This window comes from Phalacrocorax aristotelis, chromosome 7 (genome assembly GCF_949628215.1).
Source record: "Phalacrocorax aristotelis chromosome 7, bGulAri2.1, whole genome shotgun sequence".
NCBI classification, from domain to species: domain Eukaryota; kingdom Metazoa; phylum Chordata; class Aves; order Suliformes; family Phalacrocoracidae; genus Phalacrocorax; species Phalacrocorax aristotelis.
Window position 1 is genome coordinate 33,109,376 of NC_134282.1, and position 26,662 is coordinate 33,136,037.

The following is a 26,662-nucleotide window of genomic DNA, read 5'->3' on the forward strand; positions in this document are numbered from 1 at the left end:
AATTTAAGAAGTGTGAATATTTAGCCAAGCTTCATCTTGGTCAAGTATATGCTGCAGTAGGCAATACTTAGAACGGGGATTAAATCTACTAGCATGGTACCCTCAAGCACACAGATGGTTTAGCAGCAGCTAGTGGTGACTGGGATTCCCAAATCCATTCAGGTCCCCAGACTCTCAGGCACGTCTTCCTGAATGGTAACTGGCTCTTTCCTGCTCCCTCCCTGCCCCCCTCAATGACCTTGACTCGCTAATGCACATTTTTATTGTTAATAGGCCAAGATACATACTATAAATTGAATACCTGAGTGCATGAGTCATTTCACCATCACTCTTTTTCTATAGAAAGTGTAGCATTACATAATTCTAGGAGCAACCTAATAGCAGAGGGGAAGCAGAATGAGAAGGGAGAGAAGTGCAATTCCATTAATCCAGCTGTACAAACGTGGGCCGGCTAACAACAGGCAACACACACTGAAGAGAGAGCTGCTCTTCAACATTTAACACAGCTCCTACTTCAGGTAGCATAAACGATCTGTTGAAGTTCTGTTAAGTCAGCAAGAACTGAAAAGGCAATTTAGAATTTAGGACAATTTCCCTACAAGGACTTGGACATAGTTCACCTGAGGAAGGACGCGCGCTGATACTGTGCCCAGCTTCCACAGGCATTTCACTGAGGACAGTAACGGACCGCGGGCTGCGCCGCCACCGCCTCCTTCGCACTGCGCAGCCCCGAGGGCGTTCCCTTATCCCCCACAAAACGGCGGCCGCACCTCCCTTGGGGTCCCCGCTTCTCATTCCCTCGGCACCGCCGGGCGCTCCCGCCACATCAGTACACCCAGAGGCTGTTGGGTTAAGGGGGAGGCAGTAGCCGCGATCCCCTCAGAGAAATGGCACCCCTGAAAGGAGACAGGACGAAACCGAACGCTGCTGAGGAGAACAAGCAATACCACAGCTGCTCGTGCCGTCGATCGCCAGAAAAAGACGGGCGCGAGCCCGAGCGCGCTACCTCATTGGCTCTCGTTTTTCTGCCGCTCGCTGATTGGTGAGCAATTCCCCCAACGCGCTCTCTCTTCCCTCCTATTGGCTGCTGCTTCCCGCTCAACATCCGCTTGTCCGCCGCCGGCGCCGGGCCTTTCCCGCTGCGCGCCGCGGTCCCCTCAGCACAGGGATGGCGGTGGCGGGCGGGGGGCGCTCCTCCGAGCCGGGGCAGGCCTCGGGGCCGACTAGCGCCGGCGACGCCTGCTTCCTTGGCAGCGCCACAACGTGGCCCTTGAAGCGCTACGGCCGCTTCCTGCCCCCGACGGACTGCGACGATGAAGGGCAAAACACGTCTTGGAAGGTGACGGGCGGCGTGGGGGCCTGGCTCCTTGCTTTTGCTGTAACTGGCTGGTGTCTTTTTGCCAGTCCAGAGCTAATGCAAGAATCAGGAGTGATTTTGCTTCATGCGTTATTAGTGTAAATATGTCAACGATACAATAGTTAGTGGCCCACTTTGTTGTATTCCTTTCTTCGGCAGTGAGCTGACATATTAAACAATATAGATCAAGTTGGAAGAGTCCGAATGGTTATTTAAAGTAGTTAAATCTGTATATGGAGTTATAATTAGTTAAAAAGTTCTTAAGTGTTCCTCCTGTCTGTGGGAGTGGGGCGCAATTTGCCTTACTGAGAGGTAAATTATACACCTGGCTTGTAGCGCTGACCTTTGAAACCTCTTATTTTGCACTAGAAACAGAAAATGCAGATTCTGTGCTTATAGGGCTAGATCTTTATTTTGTCTATCTTTTTAAAGGTTTTTGAATCAAATGAAGAGTCAGGCCATCTTATACTTACTATTGTTGTGTCTGGCCATTTCTTTATCTCCCAAGGGCGAACAGTACTGGTAAGTTTCTCACATATAAAGAATTTCTCCATTCGTGCTAGCATCAGTATGAACTTCGTGTCCCTTCTCAGCTTCATATTCTCTCCCACTGAAAGGAAACTGCCAATTTTATTTTGCTTATGGTAATTCTCATGTGCTGCTTTCTTTCTACATTTATCAGAATACTAAATGCATTATTTCATACTGAGGAACAGCATTTCTTTTGTTGCTCTAGAAGTCTAGATTAAAATGTAGTACAAAGTTCTGCTGGTGTTGAAAGATATGTGTTTGGTTTTTTTATTCTTCTTCTCTCTAAGAAAACAGAAAATACACTGTTAAGAAATAGATAATAATGTAACTATTGGTCCCTATAAGATTTCCTGTATGATCCAGCTAGTTTCTTGCCAATGACCTGTTAGTATTTTGGTTTTGATAATTTGGTTTATAAAAGGGTATGGGGTTTTTTCCTCTGTTGGGTAATGTGATCTAACATACATGTTGTATTCATGGAGACAAAATAACAACTCCAGAGCTGTGTCAACTGATTTTCCTGTAGCCTGTACATAAGCATAACCAGTTACTAAACTGTAAAGAATTTACAATGACACCAAAGAGGCTGACAGAAACACTCTGTCTAGGAGAGAAGGCCCATGCTGGAAATTGGATTCAAGTGTGTTCAGTGCATGTCACTGATACTCGGTGATGATAACAAGTAGGAATTGGCTGATAAATATATTAGAAAGCTATTACAAGCCACTGGAAGATGCTGCAGTATTAAGATAACAAAGACTTTATTTTTTTAGTACCGAATATTTATGAGAGTGTGTTGTAGCTTTAAATATGTATGAGCTTATAAATTAGTTTTTGCTGTGCTTCCTGAAAGGTCTTAAACTTAGAGAAACATCTTGCAAGTATAGGGGAGAACCAAGGATACCCTTGAATTTTTTTGGCCTGTGAGTGTGTTAACAGCATTGAATAGGTAATGAATGAGCTAACAGAGCTGTCAGTCTGGATACCCCTCATACAAGTCATGGTCTTTGGCTCACATATTTAGTGAGGAGAAGCTGAATGTTCTTGGGCAAGGTAAAAATGGAAGATGGAAAGCACTGCAGCAGTGGTGTTGAATAAGAAAAAGGGGTGGAGTAATCAGAAGTCTGGGTAGTAAAAAGAAACACAACTGAAATGAGACTTGCTGTTTCTTGCCAAATTCTGCTTCAAGTTAATCAGTGCAGAATGTACCTCGCAGGGGCTGCTCCTGTTTTCAGTACCCCTCACTAGTTACTGTTTAGTAACTAGTAGACTTACATTACTGTGTAGAACATCCTTGAAATAACCATGAAAAGGCCAACTGAAAGTAAGTTTTAATAACTAACTAAAGAGTAAAATGGCACAGACAAAAGCTGTAGCCCTTCAAAGGCTGCGTTTGGCAAAAACATTCTGGCAAGTAACAATGGGCAGATAAAATTGTGCTGTCGTAACAGATGAGTGCAGGAAGTATAATAAAAACTTGGCAGAGAAAAGCACTTTATTGCGGCTCTTCGTTTAGTGGCTAGTGAAGCTTACAGGCAGCTGCTTTGCTTGAAATGTGAGATGAGGAATTTCTGAGATCTATTGGGTCTGTTTCAGCTTCTGAGAGACACTAAGATATTACAGTAACAATCATAGCCTAGGAATAGTGCAGAATAGAGGTGGAACAGACATGCTTGGTAAATGTGACCGATATCTAATACTGAGAGCTTAAAAACAAACAAACAAAAAAAAAAGTTTGGGTGTTTTGCGGGTTTTTTTGGCAATGCTTCTATACCAGCCTTAAGGCCAACACCAACACCATTTCATTAAGTGTTAGAGACAAGGTATACTAAACTGGTGTCATATGCAGTTTAAAACCTGACTGTCAATTCCTTTGGGTGCACATCTTTGAGCATATGTAATTGGGATTGTGCTACAGGTGTGTGCTGTGTATACAGAACTAAACTGGTGTGAACTGTACTGGTACAATGTGCCCTATGCCTGTTGTGTTTCTCAGAGATTGGATCAGTCGCAGTCCTCCCACCATTCCTCTTAAACATACTTGACTCACTGAAAAACCTAGCAAATTCCCAGTCTGCTAGTTCTGAATGTGGGCAGGCATCTTCATAACTATGTGAGGTTTCCTGTTCACAAGGGATTTGGTCCAGCACATCTGGCTTAGCTTTGTACTGCTTAGGCTTGTTCCTTAAGCACATGGCATCCTAGAAATGCGTCCCTTTTCCTAGCGCTATGCAAGACTGATATGCAGTGATAATATTTTTCTTCATGGGACAATCCCAATCTACAAGTGTCTTTCTTTAGTAAAGCAGCGGGTATCATCAAACAGAAAGGTGATACACAGGGATTGTGTTGAAAAAGGCAGCCCAGGCAGTGATGTTGTTGGCTGGTAGCTGATAACAGCATTGATATCAAAGTAAGTATGACCATTACTGGATCTCTGAATGGTTTTCCTCAGTTAGCAGGCAGGGACACTAGAAGCTTGGTATCATTGTCCAAGGACAGTTTACACCATGGTCTTTGGACAGAAGTTTTCTAAGGCCTGTTGACAACAGGAGCAGCTTATGATGCAGTAGACTCAAAGCTAGCCAGAACTGCATAGGCCACTGGTGAGGTTCTGCAGATGTCTTACTGAGATCCCATATAACAAAAAAGTTGCAATACTGTGTGGTCTCTGTTATTGCTGTAGAAATAATCAGACTGTAGAAATGGTTAATCTCACTGGTTCTACCTCCCGCTAGTTTCCAGCTCTCAGGAGCTGTGAGACATCTGTCACAATATTTAAACAGGCTTAGCTCAACTAAGTACATAGAGTTCTTTTGAAATTGTCACAGACCAAAGCCTCTCACTGGAGGTCCATTATAACGGACATTTTGTCACAGAGGGTAACATGAAAATTTCTGCTCCAGAGGCAACATATCAAGTTTGATAGAATGCGGCGATTGTTTGAAAGATTTAGCTTGTGTTTTTACTGTGTACATTCATTTCTGCTTGCTGGCCCAGGCTACTGAGTATTTCCTTTTTATTGCTAAGGTGTTCTCCAACACATACGTGCTGTCTTACCTGCATTAAAATTCCCTCTGAGGTACTTGCAGAACTTTTTCTTGTTCCGTAGTAACTGCATCCTTTAAGTTGTTGGTGTCTAGTCTTTTGATGTATCTTCAGATCCCTACTTTTCAGACCTTTTGATGTACTACAGGCTCCTGGTTTTGAGGGAACTGAGTAACAATTATAGTAGCTTTGTACCTTGTACCTCTGCATAGGAACACAGTGAGGCACAAGATATGCATCACAGGGACCCCATTTCCTTCTGAACTTGAATAACAATACTGTATTTTTGTAAAACTGTGGATGAATAATAAAGGGATTTTTTTCCTCCTCTAACAGTAACCCAAGAATGAACTGAACTGCTAAATCCAAGAATTCATTCAGTGGTGAATGTTCCTAACTTTTTTTTTTTTTTTTGACTGCAGCAGTAATGATAGAGTAGAAACCCTCGCCCTACCCCAAGATTTTTAACATGATCATCCTAGGTAATAGTTTTAACAAAAAGAAAGTTTTCATCCAGCATCTGTAACAAAGAAAACTTATTAAGTGGATGGTTTTAAAATGGGTATTTCGGTTGTATGATATATTCTTCTCTCTTCTGGTTTAAAATTGGGATAGAATGTAGTAAAATCAGTGCATTAAAATATGCAAACTATCTTGATTTGTTCCTTCTAATTTAGGAAGATAAAAGTCAGAGTGCATCTGTTCTTCAGTAGTATGTACATTTTACAGAAGCCAAAAAGAACGTTTTTAGCTGCCAGCAAGCTCTGCGTTATGCTGATAATACTGTGGGTGGATGCTTTTTAAAAAGTCCAGCAAAAAATCAAAGTCACATACTGAAAAGTGTGAACTTCCAGACATTAGCTGTTTTGTATTTCACATAGAACTTTTCTTTGTTCGTTCATCTGCAGTGAACAGTGATGTTAACTGAACTAGTCCTTGCCTGAACACAGTGCTGATCAGCTTCGTATTTAGCTTTCCACTAAACTAGTCTCGGTTGGCCAACACGCTAGTGATAGCTCCAGTGTTTGCTCTCTTAGTGAGCATAGGCCCTACAAATACCTTTTTGGGATGAAGGCATATTTTGTTGTGTTGTATGTGATTCTTTTATCAAACTTTTTTCATGTCAGGTGATTATTTCTTAAATACTAAAATACTTAAACTATTTTCTGTAACATACTCTCCTGTCAGTGTGAAAACAAGAGGAGATAGCTTTCGTAGAAATTATTTGTTTAGTGAATCCTCTTCTTTGGTGCCTACCTTTCATCTACGTACAATTTTCACTGCAACTCCATTTGCACAAAACTGAGGTTGTGTAGAAATGGAAATCTTTTTCATTGATGGTTGGATTAACATGTTCCATTCTATGAAGAGTATTCAGGTGTTCCTGATGTGATATCAAAATATTTTCTCTATAATGGACGTATCTATGTATTCTCTCAGTCCTTTTTATTTTCTTAAAGCAGGAATGTTAAGAAACCTTTTCTTTTTCTTAAAGAATTCTAGCTATTTTTTTGCCAAGGGAAACTATGAGTCTTCTGTGGGTAAGAAGAACATTTATAAAACAGTAATAAAATATTCACCTATCCTAACAATCCTAACAACCGGGGTTTTTTTAATGCACAGTGGCCTACAGAATTATTTTCATGAGCAATAAAATAGTGGAATATTTAATTAATTCCCTTCTAGCAGTCTTTTCACTAATGGAAGTTGAAATACTATTTTCTTGCCAAAAATAATGCTACTGTGTATGCACAGTCCCAGCACTTCTCAGCCGGGCAGATTAGTGAATACCTTGTGCTGCGTACACAGGTAAGGTGCCTTAAGTTTGAATCAGTTGGTTACAATATCCGAGAATGTTCCAGAACTGGTCATTAAAGTAATTCCATGGTATTATAAAGTAATTCCATGGTATTATAACAAAGAGTTGTGGACACATTCAGTGTTTCCATCACTTTGCTGAAAGAAAACAAATTATTTATTGTAGTAGGTAAACTTTTGGGAAATGGGTATGGGTTCAAGATCACTTTCAACATTCTTTAATGACACTGCCAGAGACATACTTGAAACTATCTTAACAAGGAAACAATTGCTTTCCTTTTAAAATATAAGCTACTTCTTGTGATCAGCCCAGTCAAATGAAGAAGAGGGCAAATGGAACTTGAGAGCATAGAACATAAAAATCCTCAATATGCAATGCAAATTAAAGGGTGTTTTGGTTTTTTTAAACAAAGTTCTTCCTTTGGAATGAATTTATGTAACATATTTTTAGGACCTGTTTATGCTGCAGGGTTGCCTAACAGACTGCATATTTTATGGTAGAAAAATCTCATTCTTGCATACTGTAGATAATGGAATTTTAACGGGAGTATCTCAACAGCATCTCTGTCAGTTTCTGGCCGTGCTCTCAAGATAGATTGTGCTCTATTTACCACAACTCTTATTTCCTTTTCCTCCTTTGAATCAGCACATCATGAAAATCATATTTTGGTGTTTTATTCAACACAATTAATTCCTGTGCTAGGATTCTTAATATGCTACAAATGAAACAAATTGAAATTGTGAAGAGGACGTATTTAATAAGATGAAATTAATCCAGAGTAATTGATTTGTGGCCTGATCTTTTAAAGTGTAGTCTAAATGTTCTTAGTTCCTTCCTGGTCCCTTCATGACTTCTAATTAGCTAACAGTGCTTAGGATACAGTAGAGTCTATCCTCATTAATTAGGCAAGTGTTCAGCAGCCGTTCTGATGTTCTTGATGCTCTTTTTGCAGTGCCTGAAACTTACTCAACAAATTTTTGAGATGATATTCACAACAGTGCCTTGGGTAGACGGAGGTCCCTGTGCAATAAATGAGGACATTTGACGGAAACCTAGGGAAGTGAGCGGTTTGCTAATACTGCTTAGTGGTAGTCCTTTGCAAAGCTAGAGGAAGTTAGTTTTTTGGTTGGTTGGTTGGTTGTTTTTTTTTTTTTTTTAATTAAAGGTGCTATGATCACTATCTGAAAGAGTAGAAAGGATCTTAGTTTTATTGACTTACTCAGTACCGCAATTGTAGTTCAATTTCAATTTTAGTTTTTTATTTCAACATATGTTGTTGACATGTTTGTGTTGGAAAAGCTGAATATCTTTCTGCATTAGCTTCCCTGTTTGTTTGATATAATGATACATTCCTGATGTATAACAGTTATGTGTTGGTGATTGGCAGCAGTAAAGAGTTTTAAGGGGTTCTGCTCTTTACTTTTCTCTTGCCTAAATTCTTCTAAATCCAACTATTAGAATAGTTTTTAAAGAGTAGTGATGCCTATTTGTGAACTGTATTTACCTTAAAGTTAGAGTTTGATGTATGGTATTGATCTGGGAAAGTATATATTTTGTATCAGGAATTAAAGAAGATATTGCTTAACTTGACTTATTAATGGGATGCCCTGAAGAGCTTTAGCCAGCTAAACCCATGCACGTCCAGTTTACCTCTGTAGGTCAAGTGTCATTGTTCGAAAATATAGCTTAGGAAAAAAAATAATTTGGGTTCTCACTATGAAACATCAAGGTTTGTCCTGAGTTAGGGGCTTATCTTTGCTATTCACTCCTTCAAGGGACTGTAGTTTGTACCCATCTGGGGGAGTTTTTTCTAGAAAGGTGACACCTGGCAGCACATGCTCTTGCACCCAACACTTCGCACTTTGGCGAAGGTTGCCGAGTCCCTGGGCATGGTTGTCTCAAGGGTGGCTCTGTGTGTCCTGCATTTGCTACTTCATTTGGCTTTCCTGCCTCTGTAGAGACAGAGCACTTTGTTTAATGAGTTCAACCCTGATGTGTTCTTTTCCACAATCAAATAAGCTTAATAGCAAGATAGAAAATCCGGCTTCTAAGAGATTGGGGGTAAAAAAAAATTGCATGAAAAAAGATAATGTAGAGCTTAACATCCTTTTATTCCGTATTCCAGTTAGCTTGCTGTCTGTCAGCCTTGGGTTTTTTTTCTTTGCCTTTCACCTCTTTCCTCTTTCACTTCCTATTCTGTATTCTACAGATCTGTTTGAGATGGGTAATGCTTACATTAAGATCTAAGTGACATACAGCACATGGTTTCTGCTATGTCCTTACCTTCCCAATGATGCTATACATGACACATTTGGATACTGACACGTAGAGTCGGGGAAGCAGAAGGCTGTCCCTGCAAAAATTTCCGAGCTACAAGTTGTCATGTTTGGGGATTTTCTTCTTTTTTTTTTTTTATTTTTTGGTCATGCTGGCACTCTACTCTCGACTCAGTTTTCAAGACAGCTCATACTGCAGGAATAGAAACTAATGTATTTGACCTTATTTAGATCTTGAAGAAAGATACGAGTAGGAAAAATTTCTGCTTCTAGGTGTGTTATAAGGTAATAATGATGATTAGATTGGAATTATGTTCAAAGTTTAATTTTCATAGCTTCTAACTTTAAGCTGGAATTACATTCTACAGTCATTAATGAAAGGAAGCCTTCAAATTTTATAGAATAAGCAATTTTCTAATTTAAGAAGTGTAAAATGGCAACTCACATTCTCTTTGGGGAAGGAAATGAGTTAAAAATTGGTATTTTTCAGATATATGTAAGCATTTGGTTTATAATCTGTATGTCAAGTTTCAAGCAAACACTCATAAACAACGTTTTCCCATTTTACTTGGTTTTCTGAAAGCATCTCAGTTTTGCCTCTACTTTACTGTTCTGTATAATACTTGAATGTAATTTACAAGCTTTTACAGACTGTCTGCTCTCACATCCTTATTTTTACTGTGTCTTGAGACAATGCTTAGTAACAGTCTTCTCATCTACAATAGCTCTATTCTGTTGCAGGGTTTTACTAGATGTATTGACCACAATGCATAGATCCCTGGAAATAATACTACTGTTCCTTTGTTTCCAAATTAGTCACTTCTAAGAATAAACAAGATGTTCTTCAGCACAAATGTTAACTAATAATAGTACCTCAAATATTAGAAGTCAAAAAATGTTGGTATTTGTAACTTAACAAATCACACTTAAAATCTAGATAGCGAATATTATTTCTGAAAAGAATTTTTATTGTACCTTACATCCTCAGCATGGTGAGCAGATCCATGGAGCAGAGTTCTGGGTAGGGTGGCACAGCAACCGGGCAGTACCTCTCTCCATCTGGGGAAAATGGCAGGTTGTTGAAGCCGTCCCTACTGGTTTTGTGCCATGTTGCATGAGCTCGCAGGTGGGGTGCTCAGAGCAGCACAGCGTCTTACCCTTCCCCAGAAAAGTGCTTTTGCAAGTCTCTTCTTTTGCCCTGCAAAGGCATCATGAGGGGTGCTGTGCTAGATCTGCACCTCCATTGTGTCTTGGTTGCTTGGGAAATGATTGGATTAAGGAACTTTCACAGGCACCTCTGTGGAAACTAAGCACGGCCTTTGCAAGTAGATTGCTCTGTTTTCTGGGTAATTGTGGACCACTGTGCTACTCAGTCTGAATCAGAATGGTGCAAGCAGGATATTGTCTGAGGCCTTTAGCTTTTCTCTTCTGCCATCTTGCTTCAGTTATCAGACAGGACCACTTTGGCAACTATGCCTAGGATATTAATTAATACAATAAAATTCTTTTGATCTCATGCTGAACTCATCGATTCTTGCAGATGCACATTCCTAGTCTGTGGAATACCCACCGAAGTCCTTAATCCATTGCATTATACAATGCATACGTTCATTCTGAACTGTGAACTCTGAGAACAAATGGTTTTATTTGCATTGCATGAGCCTCTTATAAGCAGCAGCCAGAACTGAAGAATTGGTCTTTGTGTGTGGCATTCTGGGTTTTTATTGGTCTTTTTTAATACTGGTTGTAATTTAAGGGCAGAGTATATAAAGTTTGTGGCAAAAAGGAATTTTTTTTCTTCCTGAGCTACTGTTTACACATAGTTCAGTTTTGTTTGAAAACATCAGTCTCATGAATGACTAAATCCAAACTAAGTGATGTGAGACAGCATAGCTGAACTGTTACACAAATAACATTTCTTAAATATATATTAATTTTCAGTTAAAATAGGATTGCATAAAGGCCTTGCAATCTAACATAAAACAGGTAATCTGGTCCTGTGTTCATATGTTGCCTAGCACCATAGGGTTTCTAGACGATACAATAAAAAAAAATTTAAATAATATGCAATGCATTCCAACATAGATCATAGGCCTCATTGTCCAGCAGCTTTTTGACGGTTGAAATGTAAAATCAGAACAAAAAGTGTTTCCCAATTAATGATGGACCAGGTGGCTGTAAGGTTGGACCAGCATTATTGGCCTCTCTGCCTCATGGAAGGTGTGGTCATGTCTTGCCTGCTTCCAAAATATTTGGGAAATGTCATGTTTTCTGCTTTGGCTTAATTCTTCTCAGAGTCCTCCCTTAGATTTAGAGAGACTTAGATTTTTGTCAGAGACATGTGAAACTGTTTTTCTTTAATACAGTGTTCTTGCAGGTATGACCCTGGGGAATGACATAAGTGGTATCTGCACAGTTGAAGGTTAATGACCCAACTTCAAAAAGTGCTGCTATTTATATCTTCAAATTGTAAATTTTTGAGGTCTTATGTTCCTGCCCAGTTCTAGATTGCCTTTTGTCTATATTCCTGATTAATCTTACACCGCCGCCTGTCTTTGCTCATGCACAATGCTGCTCAGCAACGCCCAACTCTGAATGTAAAGCAGGTATGGATGGTGCCTGCTCAAGGGGCACAGTGTGACTACAGCTGCTTTGTTCTCTGTATTTCTGGCAGTGTGGTAACAGCTGTCTGGAGGGACTGCTACTTTTTTCTTTGTCAGTGCATATGTCTAGAGCAGATTTAGAGACAATTCACTATCTCTAGAAAGACACAAATGGACTATAATCTCAATATATTGCCATGCAGTTTCCAGGATCTACCCCATGTCTAGCTCCTGGATGTTGGCAGAGATCCTCTTGACTTCGAGCAATGGAACAAGGGACAGATTTATTGTGGTCTTTCTTCTTCTTGCTCTGAATTCACTTAACTAGCTTCACATGCAGATTCATAACTATTTCATTGTTGACAAGAGAGAATTGTCATTGTTAAGAAGCATCTTATTTTGTCTTAATTCAGGCAGTCTCACGTACAGTCTAGATTGACTGAGGTAACATGGAAAACCAAGGGGAACAGAATCAACCTTCTTAACATGGTGCAAAATTGGGCTTATTTGCTGCTTAGAAGCAAGGAAAATCTAGAGGGTCCTGACTAATGACGATTACTGATATAAACAATGGAGTTCAATCTGAGTAGGTCTGCAGACCCAAGTTTGTCTAAAATATTCCCTCTCCTTTTTCAGGTAGCTTGCTTGTGCCAAATCAGCTCTGGGTGGCTCTTTGGTTTAGCTATTCTTAGTTATTTGTTTCTGCTTGGCAATATACAGTCAACCAAAGGTGCAAGGGGAAAGGAAGTACTTTCTGCTTTGTTCTTCAGTTAATTAAGCCTGAAGTAAACTAACTGTCAGTTAATTACATTTTTAGTTTGGAATCAAATAATTAGGAGTATATAAATAAAAATTCCAAATGCTGTTTATTTTTCCATCATTCTTTACCTCAGAAACAGCATATATAAAAGGATGACAACTTGGGGAATGTCAATAAAATAGTTGGTAGGAAAGTTAAACATTGGCTGCCTTTTTATGATTTCTTTGCAAACAGTTATTATTTTAAGGAGACAACATTTGTTCTACGTACATCTTACAGTGAAAAGAAAAACACTATAAAAATAGACTTAATATAGAAACAGCTATATTTAAGTAAACACAGTTGGTGTGTATCAAAAACCATAGTTATCTGAAATTAACAGAGTCAGCAGAAGTAGCCACAAGTTAAAGTGGCCTAGTGAGAGAATGGCCTATTAGAATTGCTTCACTGTCAGCATTTTGGGGCTTGGTAGGGGAATCCGAGGAAGACCAAGTGGCAGTGGAGAAATTGCCTATGGCAGGAAGCACTAAGCATGTATTTAGGAGCAGACTCCAGCACAAGTTCCTAGGCCAGTTGGTTGTTCAGGACTCAGCCTGGCTGCTTCTGCAGAGCAAGCAGTTCTGAACTGGCCAATGTGTTTTGAGAAGGTATGGGTATTCCCCTCAATATAAGTAAATTAAAGGATGTTCAACATTTACAGTTTTCAATGACAGAAATAAGTCCTTACGCTGAGATGAAATTCACCTCATGTTAATTTGTGTTTATTTCACAAAAAAGAAACATAAATGCACTTGGTCTACTGTATTCCAAACAGTGAGAACATTTACTTTTCAGATTATTTGTATAAACATTAAGATTATACCCAGTCTGGAAGGGACAGATTAAAAATATTTTTTTTGCTTTATACCTTCAGGTTCTACATATCCCATCTTTCTCTTCTGACTTGAAAGCCTATCGTCTGCCTCATTCAAACTCTTGCACTGGGTATGTCCTCTGCAACCAGTTGTCTCCCTTTTTGTATGGACTGCAAGCTGTATCTTAAGCCTCTGACTTCAGTCCTCTTTTCCTCACTTGCTTCCTCAGTGAATCCACATGTACTAAGACCTCTTGGCAATGCATTTGCACAATTAATGCAGATTTTTCCTGTGGCAGATGCTGCTCCCTTTTTCCATGATGTTGGTGTGACTAAAATTCTTGACTTCTGACATATTTCCTGCTATGCACAATCACAGTGCTTAACTTGCTTGTGTTTTTCCATTTTCAGCATTAAACAATATTTTGGGGCTAAACTCCGCACAGCCATGAATGTCCTTAGCCAAATTTCAGAGTAATATATTGTATGGTGCAATTGGAAATATGACATATGAAACACTACTGATTATTATAGAAATGTTCTAACAGTGCTGTGCTTTTTTCCTAGCCTACTAATCTCATTTCATTCCTCAGGAATTCTCAGTCTCTTCTCAGTATCCTTCTTAGCATCCAGATTCCTTTACCAATTCCTGCAAGAGTAGAGAATAGCTCGGTACTTCCCATCAGTCGCACAGTGAGGTCTTCCTATTTTGACCCTGAGGCCTTTCATGCTGTAGCAAGTCCTACCTTGAGACTTTTTGAGAGCACTCAGCACAAACAGACATGCTCGAAGTGACCGGGCCATCTTACCTGCTGTCAGGACCTGTATTTACAGTGCAGAAGGAAATGCTTTTCTCCTTCTAACCCCAATTTTTTGGGGAATGATAGAATCATAGAATCGTTAAGGTTGGAAAAGACCCTTAAGATCATCAAGTCCAACCGCTAACCTATCACTGCCAAGTCCACCACTAAACCATATCCTCAAGCACCACATCTACCTTTCTTTTAAATACGTCCAGGGATGGTGACTCCACCACCTCCCTGGGCAGCCTGTTCCAATGCCTGACAACCCTTTCGGTGAAGAAGTTTTTCCTAATGTCCAATCTAAACCTCCCCTGACACAGCCTGAGGCCATTTCCTCTCAGCCTATTGCTAGTAGTTTGGGAGAAGAGACCAACACCCACCTCACTACAACCTCCTTTCAGGTAGTTGTAGAGAGTGATAAGGTCTCCCCTCAGCTTCCTCTTCTCCAGACTAAACAACCCCAGTTCCCTCAGCTGCTCCTCCTAAGACTTGTTCTCTAGACCCTTCACCAACTTTGTTGCCCTTCTCTGGACACGCTCCAGCACCTCAGTGTCTTCTTGTAGTGAGGGGAAAAAAGAATGTTTATAACTGTTTTTTCTTTACAAAATAGAACTACCAAAGGACTTCAAACTATAATGATCTTTGAAAATGAGTAAGTATCTTGCTGCATTATAATGTCCCAGTAAGTAGTGCACCATGCATTAAATATTTAGAGAGAAGAGATTCAGTTTGCTAAAGTAGCAACATATATTCACTCTCTTTCTGGAGTTTCACTTTGACTCTGAAATCCTCCTGGAGTTTCTTTGAAACTCTTTGGTCCATTCCTATTAGAAAGTGGGCTTTAAAGGTAATGTTTCTAAAACCTTTGAATTTGACAACTCGGCCACTGCTCAGTGTAACTTACCTCATCAATGGGGTTAAAAGTTTTGCTGGCATGCTACTACTTACAAGGCCTTGACTTTAAAAGGCCTAATCCTCAACTATATATGTAGTAATGAATATTAATTGATCAAAAAAATTTACTGTCAACTAAAACATTAGTATTTCTCAACTTTTCTTCCATACTACCGAGTCCAGGGTAGAGAAGGTCAGGGGAATGGGTAGGAAAAACAACAACATAAAAAACAAGAAAATGAATTAATTCAGCCTGATGTTTTTCAGAAAATTCCAGTTTTTGCAGACAACAGTCAATGGAACAAATGTTAGTCTCATAAGTGAAAGCATGCTTCAATTTTACCACCATCCAGAGGGTCTAGTTAATGCAATCTACTTATTATTTCAGGGGATTTTTAACATGTTTTAAATGAAATAACTTAAAGGAACTTAAAATTGGTCTAATATTGTGGGATTTCAAACATTTGAACATGTCAGTTGCATCCCAGAATATAAAACCTTTTTCACTTCTCATTTAGCCTAAGACAAACACTTGTGAAAATTGGCACAATATAAGTTTTACACTAACAAAAATGTTTCAGCTTCTGTCACTCAATTATCTATTCCATACAAAAAGCATGAGCAAGTTATCTGTGGGACTTCTTGGTTTTGAAGGAAACCTGTAAGATTTTGTCCCCCAGGTGGTAGCCATTAAGACTTGCTATGGCCATTGCAGCTTCTTCATAGTTTGTCATGGTCACAAAACCAAAACCTTTGCACTTGTTGGTGTTGAAATCTCTAATAACTTTCACATTGGTAACCACACCAAAGGGGCCAAACATCTGCCAGAGGATTCCCTCATCAGCATCTTGACCAAGGTTGTAGATGAAGATTCACCAGCCAGAAGATGCGTTTCCTGGAACATTTACACCAGAAAGCCCACTCATGTGATCTACACCCATAGGAGAGAACCTGAATCGTTGCACCTGGTGATGCACTGGCCCTCCAAACCGTCTAGCTGGTGAATGACACAGCTGCGATAACAGTGCCACATTTTTGTTCTGGTTAGGATTGGCTGCAAACTTCACTGTAATGGGTTCGGAGGAACCTGAGGGTTTGTGACCATTGAAATTTGTAATTGACTCTTCTGCTTCTGACCTTTTGTCAAACCGGATAAATGCGACCCCTCTGGACAAACCTGTAGTTTGATCCACAAGCACACAGGAGTTGATGATGTGTCCAAAACGTGAAAACATATCTTCTACAGCTTTTTGTGTCATTGATCTTGGCAGTCCACTAATATATAAATTAGTATCCTTGATAACTTCAGAACTTGGGCGAGCATCGGAAACCTTGATAGTTTTTGACTGAAGTCTGAAAAATTCAGTGTATTTATTGATCTTTCAGCATTTTTTGCAGTAATGTAAATCACAAAGCCATAGCCTAAGCTGTGTCCTGCAACTTTGTCCTGAATAAGTTTTGCTGTCTTACATTCTGGAGTCCATCATAGCAGGTGTCTGATCAGCTGCGTGATACAGTTTGCCTTTGGTTCAACTCTTCAATTCTTGCTAGACACTGCTGTTGTAAAGCTCAGTTAAAAATCTACATGCGATTGCTGCAGGAGACTATAAAGGCAGTGCCAGCACATTAAGAGAGCAGTGTCTTACCAAGGTGACTTCTTGTATCAAAATAGAATGGCAGAAGGTTTCCCAGCCTGGACCTATGTAAGATGGACACTAACTCTGGCAAAAACACCCTGCTGGTGGTCCAGGATGGACATGCCTTGTGGTTCTTGACCTTTGGGACACCTATGAAAAGCAGCTTATGTGAAAAGCTGTGGTCACTGAAAGCATTATGAGTTCGGATAGAACAGGTAGGTAACTTCCTCCCTGCTCTTAAATTTGCTTGCGTTTTTTTCCACTCTAAACTTTGGTAACTAATGACTCTGTGGCAGTCTGTGGAGTACCTTGGGAGACACAGTCCATTGCCTTGCAATTTTTATATGATGTTTTCAGCTTCCTGGGGCTATTTTTACAGAATGCTGTGCAGTCTGTTTTGTTTCAAGAGCCTGACAGTTAATGCAACTGGAGTATAAAAACATCTTTATCTAGTTATCAAAGCTGCTTCTTGTTTACCTGAATTCCATCTGGAGAAAATGCCTCTCTGGGCCTTAGATAAACCAACTGCGGTCCCATTCTTCAGGTTTGCCTGCCCTCTGCTGCCCTCTCAGGCAACTTCATGGGATGCAGAAGAATTTAAAGGGTTCTGCTGTAGCCGTTTTATTATGCGTTTCACGGAGACTTTCATAAAGTGCACAAATATAAACATAAATTATATATGAAAATTAGAATGTACCTTGACATAGTGTTATTATTGGAGCTACAGGTTCAGATTTAATTCCTAGTGTGGTGAAAATAATATTTTTGGCAGTTGTTTGACAGATACAAAAGTTGATGTATGCACACAGCTAATCTTCATTAGGGATGAAATTACATCAGCTAAGTGTGTACTTCTGAGCGTTGCATGTTTGCTGTGCAAGTAGTTTGTGTTCTGCTTTATTGCAGGAAGGCTTTTCATTAATTGATTCCCACAAGTGGCTAAAAATAGTAAGAAGAGCAGACTGCCTACTGCTTTGTGCACAGGCAAAGGTAAGTTGAGTTGCTTTTACTATTTTTAATAGCCAACACTGTTCCATATAAGATTTCTTAATGTTGGATAAATTAAACCAGGAGTTCTGAGATACTGTAAATCGTCTATATAAATGAAAATGCTTTTTTTTACTCTAGATACTAAGCAAGAATGGATTAAATAATCTCAATGTGTTTTGTAATTGCTAATACTCAAGTGTTTTAAGACTGCTTTCTGAGAATTAGCTACTAAACCAGCTAGACCAGTATTTATTTTAGAATTTATCTGCCATGGCTAACGATGAAAAAGATTAAGTGATTCTTTTACATCTACAGAAGCACACTACCTATGAGTCACACTTTGTTTTGGCAAACAAAGTATCTAATCAAACACTTAGCCATTCTCTGGCCCCTGACACCCACCACAGTAGTGGCAGGCTAGTGATTCAGGCATTTGGCATCAAGGCAATGAAAGAGACCTCGGTTTCTGGTCTTCCCCTCAGATCTCATGAAAAATGGTTGGTTAGCCTTTAAATGATTAAACAGCACTTGCTTATTACCAACGTATGTATAAATCCGTTTTCTTGGTTCTTAGATGAACTCTGAGAAGTTTCTTACTCATCTACACTGAGTGCTCACCAGGTTTTTCAGAAACAAAGCCTGTTTCAAAATGAGAAGAGCTCTCCCTTCTCCCCTCATAGTTTCTAGGCTTTGTAGTTTCAGCAGAAACAGCTGCCTCCAGTTTAACTATCTCTACTTGCCAAGGGAATTAATCTCTTAAGTTAGAAACAGGAATTTTGGCAAAAGACTGAGCCCCTTGTTCAGTAGCTGCTAGAGACCGGTTTTAACTCTTCGCCCCATTCATAGAACTATTAAGGCATAAAACCATCTCAGGTATTCCAGGATGTTCTGGCACTCTCCCTGAGAGGAACTCTGGGATAGGCTGGGTTATTGTCATTGCAAATAATAGCGATATCCCGAATAGTTGAAAACTGTAAATTCCTGTTTAGTTTTATTTTTATCTTTTATCTGATTTCTTCTATGAAAGATGCATAAGTATTTCTCCACAGGATGTTACAAACCAAACATAGTTTGCAGAGAGGAGAATGCCTTGCTAGTTGCTAGATAAAAGCAGATGTGAAGCAAAATAAACTTTGTTTAAATATAAGGACCCATCTTGTTTCAGAATAAGCCTAGTCTAATGGTGGCACTAGGAACTGCATAAATATCTTAAAACTGTTTTAAATTCATGGGTTGTGCTTGCCTGAAATCAAACCACCTTTACTCTTTGATTTTTTATCAAATCCTTATAAAAGGTGGAGTATCACTGAAGACTATCGAGCTGTTGCAGTGATTAGTTCTGATGAATCAGTATTAGATCATCTGTTTCCTTTACAGTTAATAGAACCAGTTCCCCAGCACAGTGTTAAGGGATTCTGCTGCATCTCACAAGGAACAAAATCAGTGTCACAATGGCTTTGGGGCTTGAACAAAGCTCTGAGGGACAGTTCAGAAAAGAAGGAATAGCAACATAGCCTTAAATTAATTTGGTGCATCTAAATGTTTACTTACTATAAATTCATATGACTTAAACTGGATTTACTGGCACTGCAGTGGTCCTGTCATGCAGTTTCCTTACTTTATATCCTGAATTGTAGCTGAAGTGATTCCTTAAATGCTGTTAGTATATATAGCTTCTGTGCTAATATTCAGAAATTTTTTTAACACTTCAGGAAGCCAGCCACACCACGTAAGGGATTACGTCTCTACCCTGCTAGGCCTAAGTAAGGAAAAGAGTTAAGCAAACTAGGTTTTCAAAAACCAGTTCTTATATCTGAGTGCACAGGGCAACTAAGGGGTGTGGGCAACTAAATATTACACCATTACTTCTGATTTACCTTGTACTCCTTGTCTTTTGTAAGTCACTAGTATTGCATTTATAGCAAAATACACTAATTTCTTAAGAAATTCAATTTTAATAGGGTACTGTGGGCTCTCTGCTAGCAGAATGGGTTTCAAAACTATATTTTTGAGAAGCTTAGTGTTAATATACTTGAAGGAACAAGGCATGTAGAGGAGATACCTGATGCGGGACACTATTGAAACTCAGCTGTACCAGTAGACATTTTATTCAGTGAAGAACGTGAGTGTCCAATTCTGAAGCTGTACCTGTCAGATGCATGCTTGTGTCTTACACTTAGCTGAAAGAAACAGCTGCATGGCTGTGACTGCACTTTATACTGCTCCAGCTTTAGCAATCACTTTTCTCACATTAGTCTTAGTCTGTATAAAAAATTGTTATATGAAATAATCTGTAAACAGTAGCAAGACAAATATTCTTTTCATTGTGCTCGCCCCCTGGCCCCAGCATGGGAAGAGGTGCAAATTTGATGCTCCAAGTGACCTCAAGGTTCTTTAATACTTCAGCTCATGTGTGGTTCAGGTGTTATTGCCCAGTACTCAGTTTATGCTAAAACTTGACACCATCTTGGCTGATTTTGAGGGCACTCTTTCTTTCCATAAAGGAAAATGTTTAATTTACAAAGTCTGTTGTTGTTTATAAACTGCAACCTTAAGTATTTACCAGTCCTTGTGAAAAAGCAATATAAATAGCTCAGGCTGAAAATTGATTTGGGGATTGTAGGGGTAACTAAAACAAATGTTATTTGAAACTCTCCAAAAGGAATTCAAATTAAGATGCAAGTTACCTTTCTGTCATTTTAGTGAGAACTCACATCTGGCATATCCACAAATCAGTTCTCGGCTATGTGAAGCTGACCCAGTTAAGTTGACATCTTAGTTAATTAGAGGAAATATAACTGGGCACTGGTAAAAGGAGTGCTACAGCTCAAATTATTTTGACATTTTTTCTGCTTTAAAAGGCACTGAGACAAGCTTTTATGCTTACAATGCCCTAAAAATCATTTAATGCAATGCAAGCATCTTAAAATAACATGCATGTAAACATACAAGCTGTCATGAAGAGCTGGCTCATCTTTGAGACAAAAATTTTGAAAGATGTCCTTGTATTCCTGTAATCAGCAGTTGAGCAGCACGTCTAGTCATTAAGGAAAAAATGGTTTTGACGTTGAAATCTCCAAAAGATAAAGACTCAAATAAGCTAGATAGGTCCCAGGAAAACTTTTATAGTACTTTAGCTGTGTTTTATATTTGAAAGTTCAAGATCAGACTGAAAGTTCCATTAATTCACTCCCTAAACAAGAACATTCAATATGTACCTGCCTTCCATCAGTTGAATGTGCTTAGGACAAGCTTATCATGCACAACAGACTCTTTAGGTCTCCATTTTCAGTGCAGCTTCCTGGACCTCAGGTACATTTTAAAAAAAAAAAAGTCTATTACGATACAGCACAACAACCTGTACTAGGGGTCAGTTCTATCTAGGTGGTTGTTTTTTTTTTAATCTATTTCAAGTATTATTTCAGTATTTAAAGTAAGGCATTTGAGTTCCTTGCACTCCTAACAACTGTGTTAGCATCTATTCAGGGAACAGCAGCACTCAGTTGCAGCACCAAGCTGAAATTGTATGTTTAGCTACCCACAGGCACACCAGGCAGGTAGGAAAGGCTGGGTTTGATGCAGAGATTAATGTAAATCCTGAATGGATCATACAGTTCCCAGAACTTTTAGCTCAGATTCCAGAGTTAACTTCTTCTTAGAGTAATTTCATTTTTTGATACAAATAAGTGTTCAGGGTTGGTATATCCTTACAGAACACTATTTGCAGCAACAACAAGAAAATAATTTCCTGGCTATACTACTAAAAACTGTCATTATGGCAAGGTTTCTTCACTTGGCTAGACCTCTAATTAGTTGACAAGTGGCTCTGCTCATTTGCCATTTTCTTGTGGTTTGTTGTTTTTTTTTTAATTGATTTTCAAACTAGGAATAATAGTCTTCTGATTTAGCAGCTGGGATGAATGAAGATACAGCAGGGAAAGCTAGTTTCTTTGTATTTAAGTTGGTGCAGTGATCCAAAAATTTATCGCCTTCTTCCTAACTCTGACAAATAGGAGTTTAATTAAATCAAAATAGTTGGAGGGGATTCACGGTTAATTTAATTGCTCTTTGGCTTTTGAGCAGAATGAATGCCGCATGTTTCGTGTTCAGTTTGGTGGAGATTCAAAGGAACAGGTGCTGGGACACTGCTGTGGTTGCGTTCAGAAACTTGCGGAGTACACACCGGTTCAAGTAATGGATGAACAAAGCCAGCAGCTCTACCACAGCCTCAATCAGCTGCCTAGTGCTGAAAATCAAGCGAAGGACACTGAACAACATGCATCTGTACTACACATAGTAAGTATGCGAGAACATATAGACAGAAAAATAGAATAATCAACCATTAGCATTAGATCTGTAAGTGACAAATTTTACTTCTGAAGAAAGTTTTTTGCAACTGTGAGACCATCTGTATGGAATACGATTTGGGACACCCAAGATTCAGTTTTTGTGCAGCAAAACCTAGTTAGTGAACGGTGCTCCAGTTATTCAGGAAGTCAGCTGCTGAAGCTGGCTATCGTCTTCCTATTTTCTCAGTGTGCCTGAAAAGTCATTAATGGGACAATGCTCAAAAAAGGGGTTCTAGCTCCTCAAGCTTATTGTAATATACCTCAGAGCAATCGGATGCCTTTGTTTTGACCCCTAAAAGGTCAAACTGAGCTTAACACACGCATTTCATGTTACCATAGGAAGAATATTAGCAAGCATGTGGAATGAGATTTACAGGTGGAAAAAGATTGCTCTGGGGTTTCAATTTTTCCTTAGCTAGGGACCCTGGAAACGAACAATTTATGCAGAGCTCAGGCACACACAGCAAGTTACTAACCATTAAAAGAAACAGCAGCAAAGGCTACAGCCACGTGATATTTACCAATTCCCAATCTGATGGTGGTATGGTTTGGAAGACTTAGATGTTTTCTGCTGAGGTTAATGAAGAATAGGGGACAGAGACTGAGCGCCGAATAGTTACCAAAAAAACCCAAGAAACCCTATGCCTACAATTTCATCAGTGTGGCTTTCATCTGAGACTGCTGGGAACTACTGGGTGGACTTTGAAAAAAAAACTATACAGGGTAAGAAAATGATTGTGTTCACCTAATCCTGTTTTGCTGTGTTAATAGTTGTAAATACAGCAATTGTATCAATTTGAGTTTAACCTGACACATTCAAAAGCTATTTCAGGGTAGGAACAGAAAGTTTCCTCTCTCCAAGACAAAGACCTAAGGTAACTGGAAAAGGCAAAGGCAGATAGTGTTTCTGAGGGTGACTAATTCTTAAATATATACTCCGGAGTATCTAAAGGATGACATTCACTAGCTTTAAAAAACATCCCTACAGCTAACTTAGCCGGGGTACATGATAAAAATATCAGGACCAAGACTGAGTCCTGAAAAAGGAATGTCAAAGCTTTCAGCTATGTAATTTTCCTGATCTACTCCAGGAAGGTCCTACCCTACTGGACAGTGGAATCATATTTGGTAGAGAAAGCGTGCGTGTTGGGGGGGAAGTACATTGCTAGTTTGACTTGCACCATTTCCACAAAGGCATATGGGAGACCTTCAACAGCTGATGCTCAAGATTTATTGTTTGTTCTTTAAGCAGATTACCTATACTTTGGGCTTTGCTCCTTTCCCAATAAGCTAGAGCAAAGAATGAAAAGTAAAGAAAGTATTTCATGGCAGAATGCTATTGAAAACCAACAGTCATACCATTGGTATTAATAATGCTCTTTTCTCCAGAAGTTAACACTGAAAACCTTGCTCAGAAAATAGAATTGGGAACTTAAGCCATCTTTTCTGTGATGTGACCCATGGGAAGGAAAAAAGCATGCTCCTGGTGAGCATTCATATGCAGCACTTTTTAAAGTTACTTCTAATAAGTAGTTTAAGTTACCTTAGTTCAGAGATGACAGCTTAACTACAGCCCCATTATTTCATGTCTTTCATTTCTGAAGACTTGAGCAGATGTGCATTTAGGTTCCATAAAAAGATTCCTTTTTCCTGCATAAGGTAGCTGAGCACATTCTCTTCCTGTTATCTCTAAAAATGGAACTACTTCCCTTCTTGCACATACCCACACTCTGCTTGGTAACAAGCCCTTTTTTGCATTTGATATTTTCTAGCCAGATGAGCCTCTAACAGATTCCTGCCTTGGGGAAAAAAGATCTGTAACACAGCTAGCACAGGTAAGAAAAAAATGACCTAATGTTTAGATCCTGTAACTGAATCTCTCAGGCACGGAGAAAGAGCAAGCTATCTCACCTGCTGTAAACATCCGATAAACGCCTTTGCCGAACACCAAGCTGCCATCATGTGCAGTGACCTGCAGCTAGGAAATAAGCTGCAAAACCAGGTATTTCATGGTGCAATTACACCATTTGCATGAAAACAAACCATTTCGTCAACAGCAAACAAATACCCAGAGGTCATGTCCAATTAAATGGCTCTGTCACTCTTGGACTCTGCAGAAGTGACCTCTGATACTTTCAGACTTAAGCTAGGACTGCAATCATCCTTAACCCACAACAAAAGATCCCCTAGTTCAGTTGACTGCTTCACTGAGGAGTCCAGGGTAAAGCCATGTTTAAAAATGTCTGGAGGTTAACTGTTGCTCGTTTGCTGTGCAAATTTGGGACTGTACAGAATCAGATAGTAGAGGGGAATACTCTCTCCAACCTCTGTTTTTGAGCAGTTGCTTCTATGGGTCTTCCCTACCCTTTTTCCGTATCTACAGGATGATCAAGTCCACATTTCTTCACACCAGTGGTTTAAGGGACAACCCCTATGCTCCCTATTACAAATCTGTCCTCTCAACCCCCAAAAAAAGCCCTTTAAACACCTGTTTTCAGAAAGCAGAGTTCCCTGTACTCTCAGTAGCAGGAGCTGCCGTTTCAGTCCCCCCAGTTCTGTTACTGTCCTTGTACAATGCAACACGATGGCACCAACAAGTCAGAGCAATCACACAAGGTAGTTTGCCTTTTGCAACTGTTTTTCATCACCAATCTCTGCTTTAAGAAGCAATACTAGGAAGTGTAATTTAGCACCAAAATTATTAAGAACAGCCTAGCTTCTGAAAACTGCAGTTCTGTAATCCCTGTATAAGACGGGAGCACGATGCCTCCTTCAAAAAAAAACTTTTTGCCAGTGAGGACTGTATTTGCTGTACATGTTCATCCCTCTCACTTGAATTACTATTCCCTGGCACAAAGAGACTCCTTGTTGGAATAGTTTCCTGCATCATCTTCTACTTGTTACCTTCACACAACTGTGCTTTGCATTGGGATCACACATGCACTGGCGATACAAGGTTTGCTCACAGTTCAACTTCTTTTCCCCACTTGACCTTCAGAAACACACCCTTTCAGCTGGTGCTCTGGAACACCTGGGAGTTAAATTTCTCTACTTCCACCCCTTCAGGAAGCTAGCAGAAGAGGTGGTTTTAAGCATTTTCTTACAGTTTGGGTTTAAAGATCTTTTTCTCCAGTCAAGACTATGGTGTGACCCAGGAAAAGAGTAATACTGCAATGTAAACCAACAATAAGATTAGCAAAAATATTAAGGGTTGGGTTTTTTCCCCATCTCACAAGACAGCTATGCTCCAGCTGTCAGCACACCTGGTCTGTCTGCCAGTTGTCTAGTACTGTGTTTCAGGTTCAAGGAGCAGAGCTGGGGCCTGACTGAACTGAACAGCAATGCTGACTTTTCCATACGGAGAGGCTTGGCTTAGCCAGTGCCTCTCGTATCAGCACATCAAAAACAAGGCCAGATGAGGCTTTTGAAGTCTTGTTTTGTGGGGATTTTTTTGTTGTTGTTTTTTATGCCAGACTAATAACACCATTTGCCTTGGATTACCTCTGTATGTCACACCTACCTCAAAGTAGTGCTTCAGTGACATTTCTCTCCCATTGCTTCTCTCCCATCCAACATATCCAAAAAGTATCTGTAACTGATGCTGAAGCTGTAATGACTCCAGCACAAAGGGGTAAAGAAAGTAAAAGGCCGAGTAGATGGTGAGCTCTATAGAACATTTGCAGCCCAAATGATGGAATAAATTTTGGTGTGAACAAAATTAACACATAGTATGAATAATGTGGTTTACAACAAGTGGCAGCCCTGGCTGCAGTAGGGCCTTTCAACTGTGAACTTACTATTTCTTTAATGTAACTTACATCCAACAGGATGTTTTAGTTGAGCTGCTTCAGGTTGTTGCCATAACAACAACAGTGCGAAAAGTGCTCAGGAGTCACCCAATAACCTACTGCTCCGTTAAGCCTGTGCGTTTCTCCAGCCTATCTAATGGCTGACAGCAGCATTGCCTACAGATGCTGGGAGGCGGTCAGGGCTTCTCAACCTCAGCGTGTGATGTTGTACATCTGCCACTTCGCTGCCACTAGTTTTACACTGAAAAGTGACCTGGTGCACATAGTTCACCCACTGCCAAGGGAAAAAGCTGGGCGCGGGTGCATGTGTGGTTGTGTGTTAAAGGGGCATGAAAAGGATGTTTTAATTCCTAAAGCCCCATCATCTACTTCTAAAAGACACCTTGCTAACTTAAGGGCTTAGAACTGCAATATGTGGTCATCCTTACACAATTCACATAGCAGTATATAGGCCCTGTGCGGGATACTTTTCTCTTAACCAGAATGGATATTCATGAGGAAGCCATGTTTCCCAGGAAGTTGGCATTTCTGATTTAAACAATTGCAAAGTCATGAAAAAGCTATATTTGAATCCAAGGTAGGTATCAGAAAACATGACATACTGAAATCATAGCTCATGGAAAGTCTTCAAACAGCATTAACAAGGCAGGTGCATATTTATTAAATACTGAAGGAAAACCTTGACATAGCTGGATTGTTACAGCATCCATGTAATGTTACCTTTTATGTCCAAGACGAGCACAACACCTTTGTGGTTTTTACTTTCACAGTCTGTTCTGAAAAAGAAGTTTGAGCTCCCCCTCATGTACCGGCATTCCATGTGGCATGCACAAGAACTGGGGCCCTTCATTCGCTTATGTCTTATGGATCAGAATTTCCCGACTTTTGTGGAAGATGTGGAGAAGGAACTGAAAAAACTCACAGAAGGTTGAG

The 26,662-nt window shown here is 39.7% G+C and overlaps 1 protein-coding gene and 1 pseudogene across 1 annotated transcript; one reads left to right on the top strand and one right to left on the bottom strand.

Annotated features, from left to right (window-relative positions):
* The first annotated feature begins 1,143 nt into the window (after nt 1-1,143).
* REC114 (REC114 meiotic recombination protein) lies at nt 1,144-26,661 on the top strand. Its single transcript, XM_075099821.1, has 6 exons — nt 1,144-1,339; nt 1,790-1,879; nt 17,488-17,571; nt 21,655-21,867; nt 23,693-23,755; nt 26,500-26,661. Exons 1-6 carry the CDS (start codon nt 1,169-1,171, stop codon nt 26,659-26,661), a joined length of 783 nt encoding a protein of 260 aa, XP_074955922.1. The 5' UTR covers nt 1,144-1,168.
* On the bottom strand, nt 14,770-16,908 carry LOC142059550 (ELAV-like protein 1 pseudogene; annotated as a pseudogene).
* Nucleotide 26,662: the final 1 nt, after the last annotated feature.

Bases quoted from the DNA above. Each gene is read 5' to 3' on its own strand.
- REC114 (XM_075099821.1), top strand. From the start codon at position 1,169: ATGGCGGTGGCGGGCGGGGGGCGCTCCTCCGAGCCGGGGCAGGCCTCG. The intron at 1,340-1,789 runs GTGACGGGCGGC...ATCTTTTTAAAG, and splicing joins GGCAAAACACGTCTTGGAAG to GTTTTTGAATCAAATGAAGA. The intron at 1,880-17,487 runs GTAAGTTTCTCA...GCTTTATTGCAG, and splicing joins CCCAAGGGCGAACAGTACTG to GAAGGCTTTTCATTAATTGA.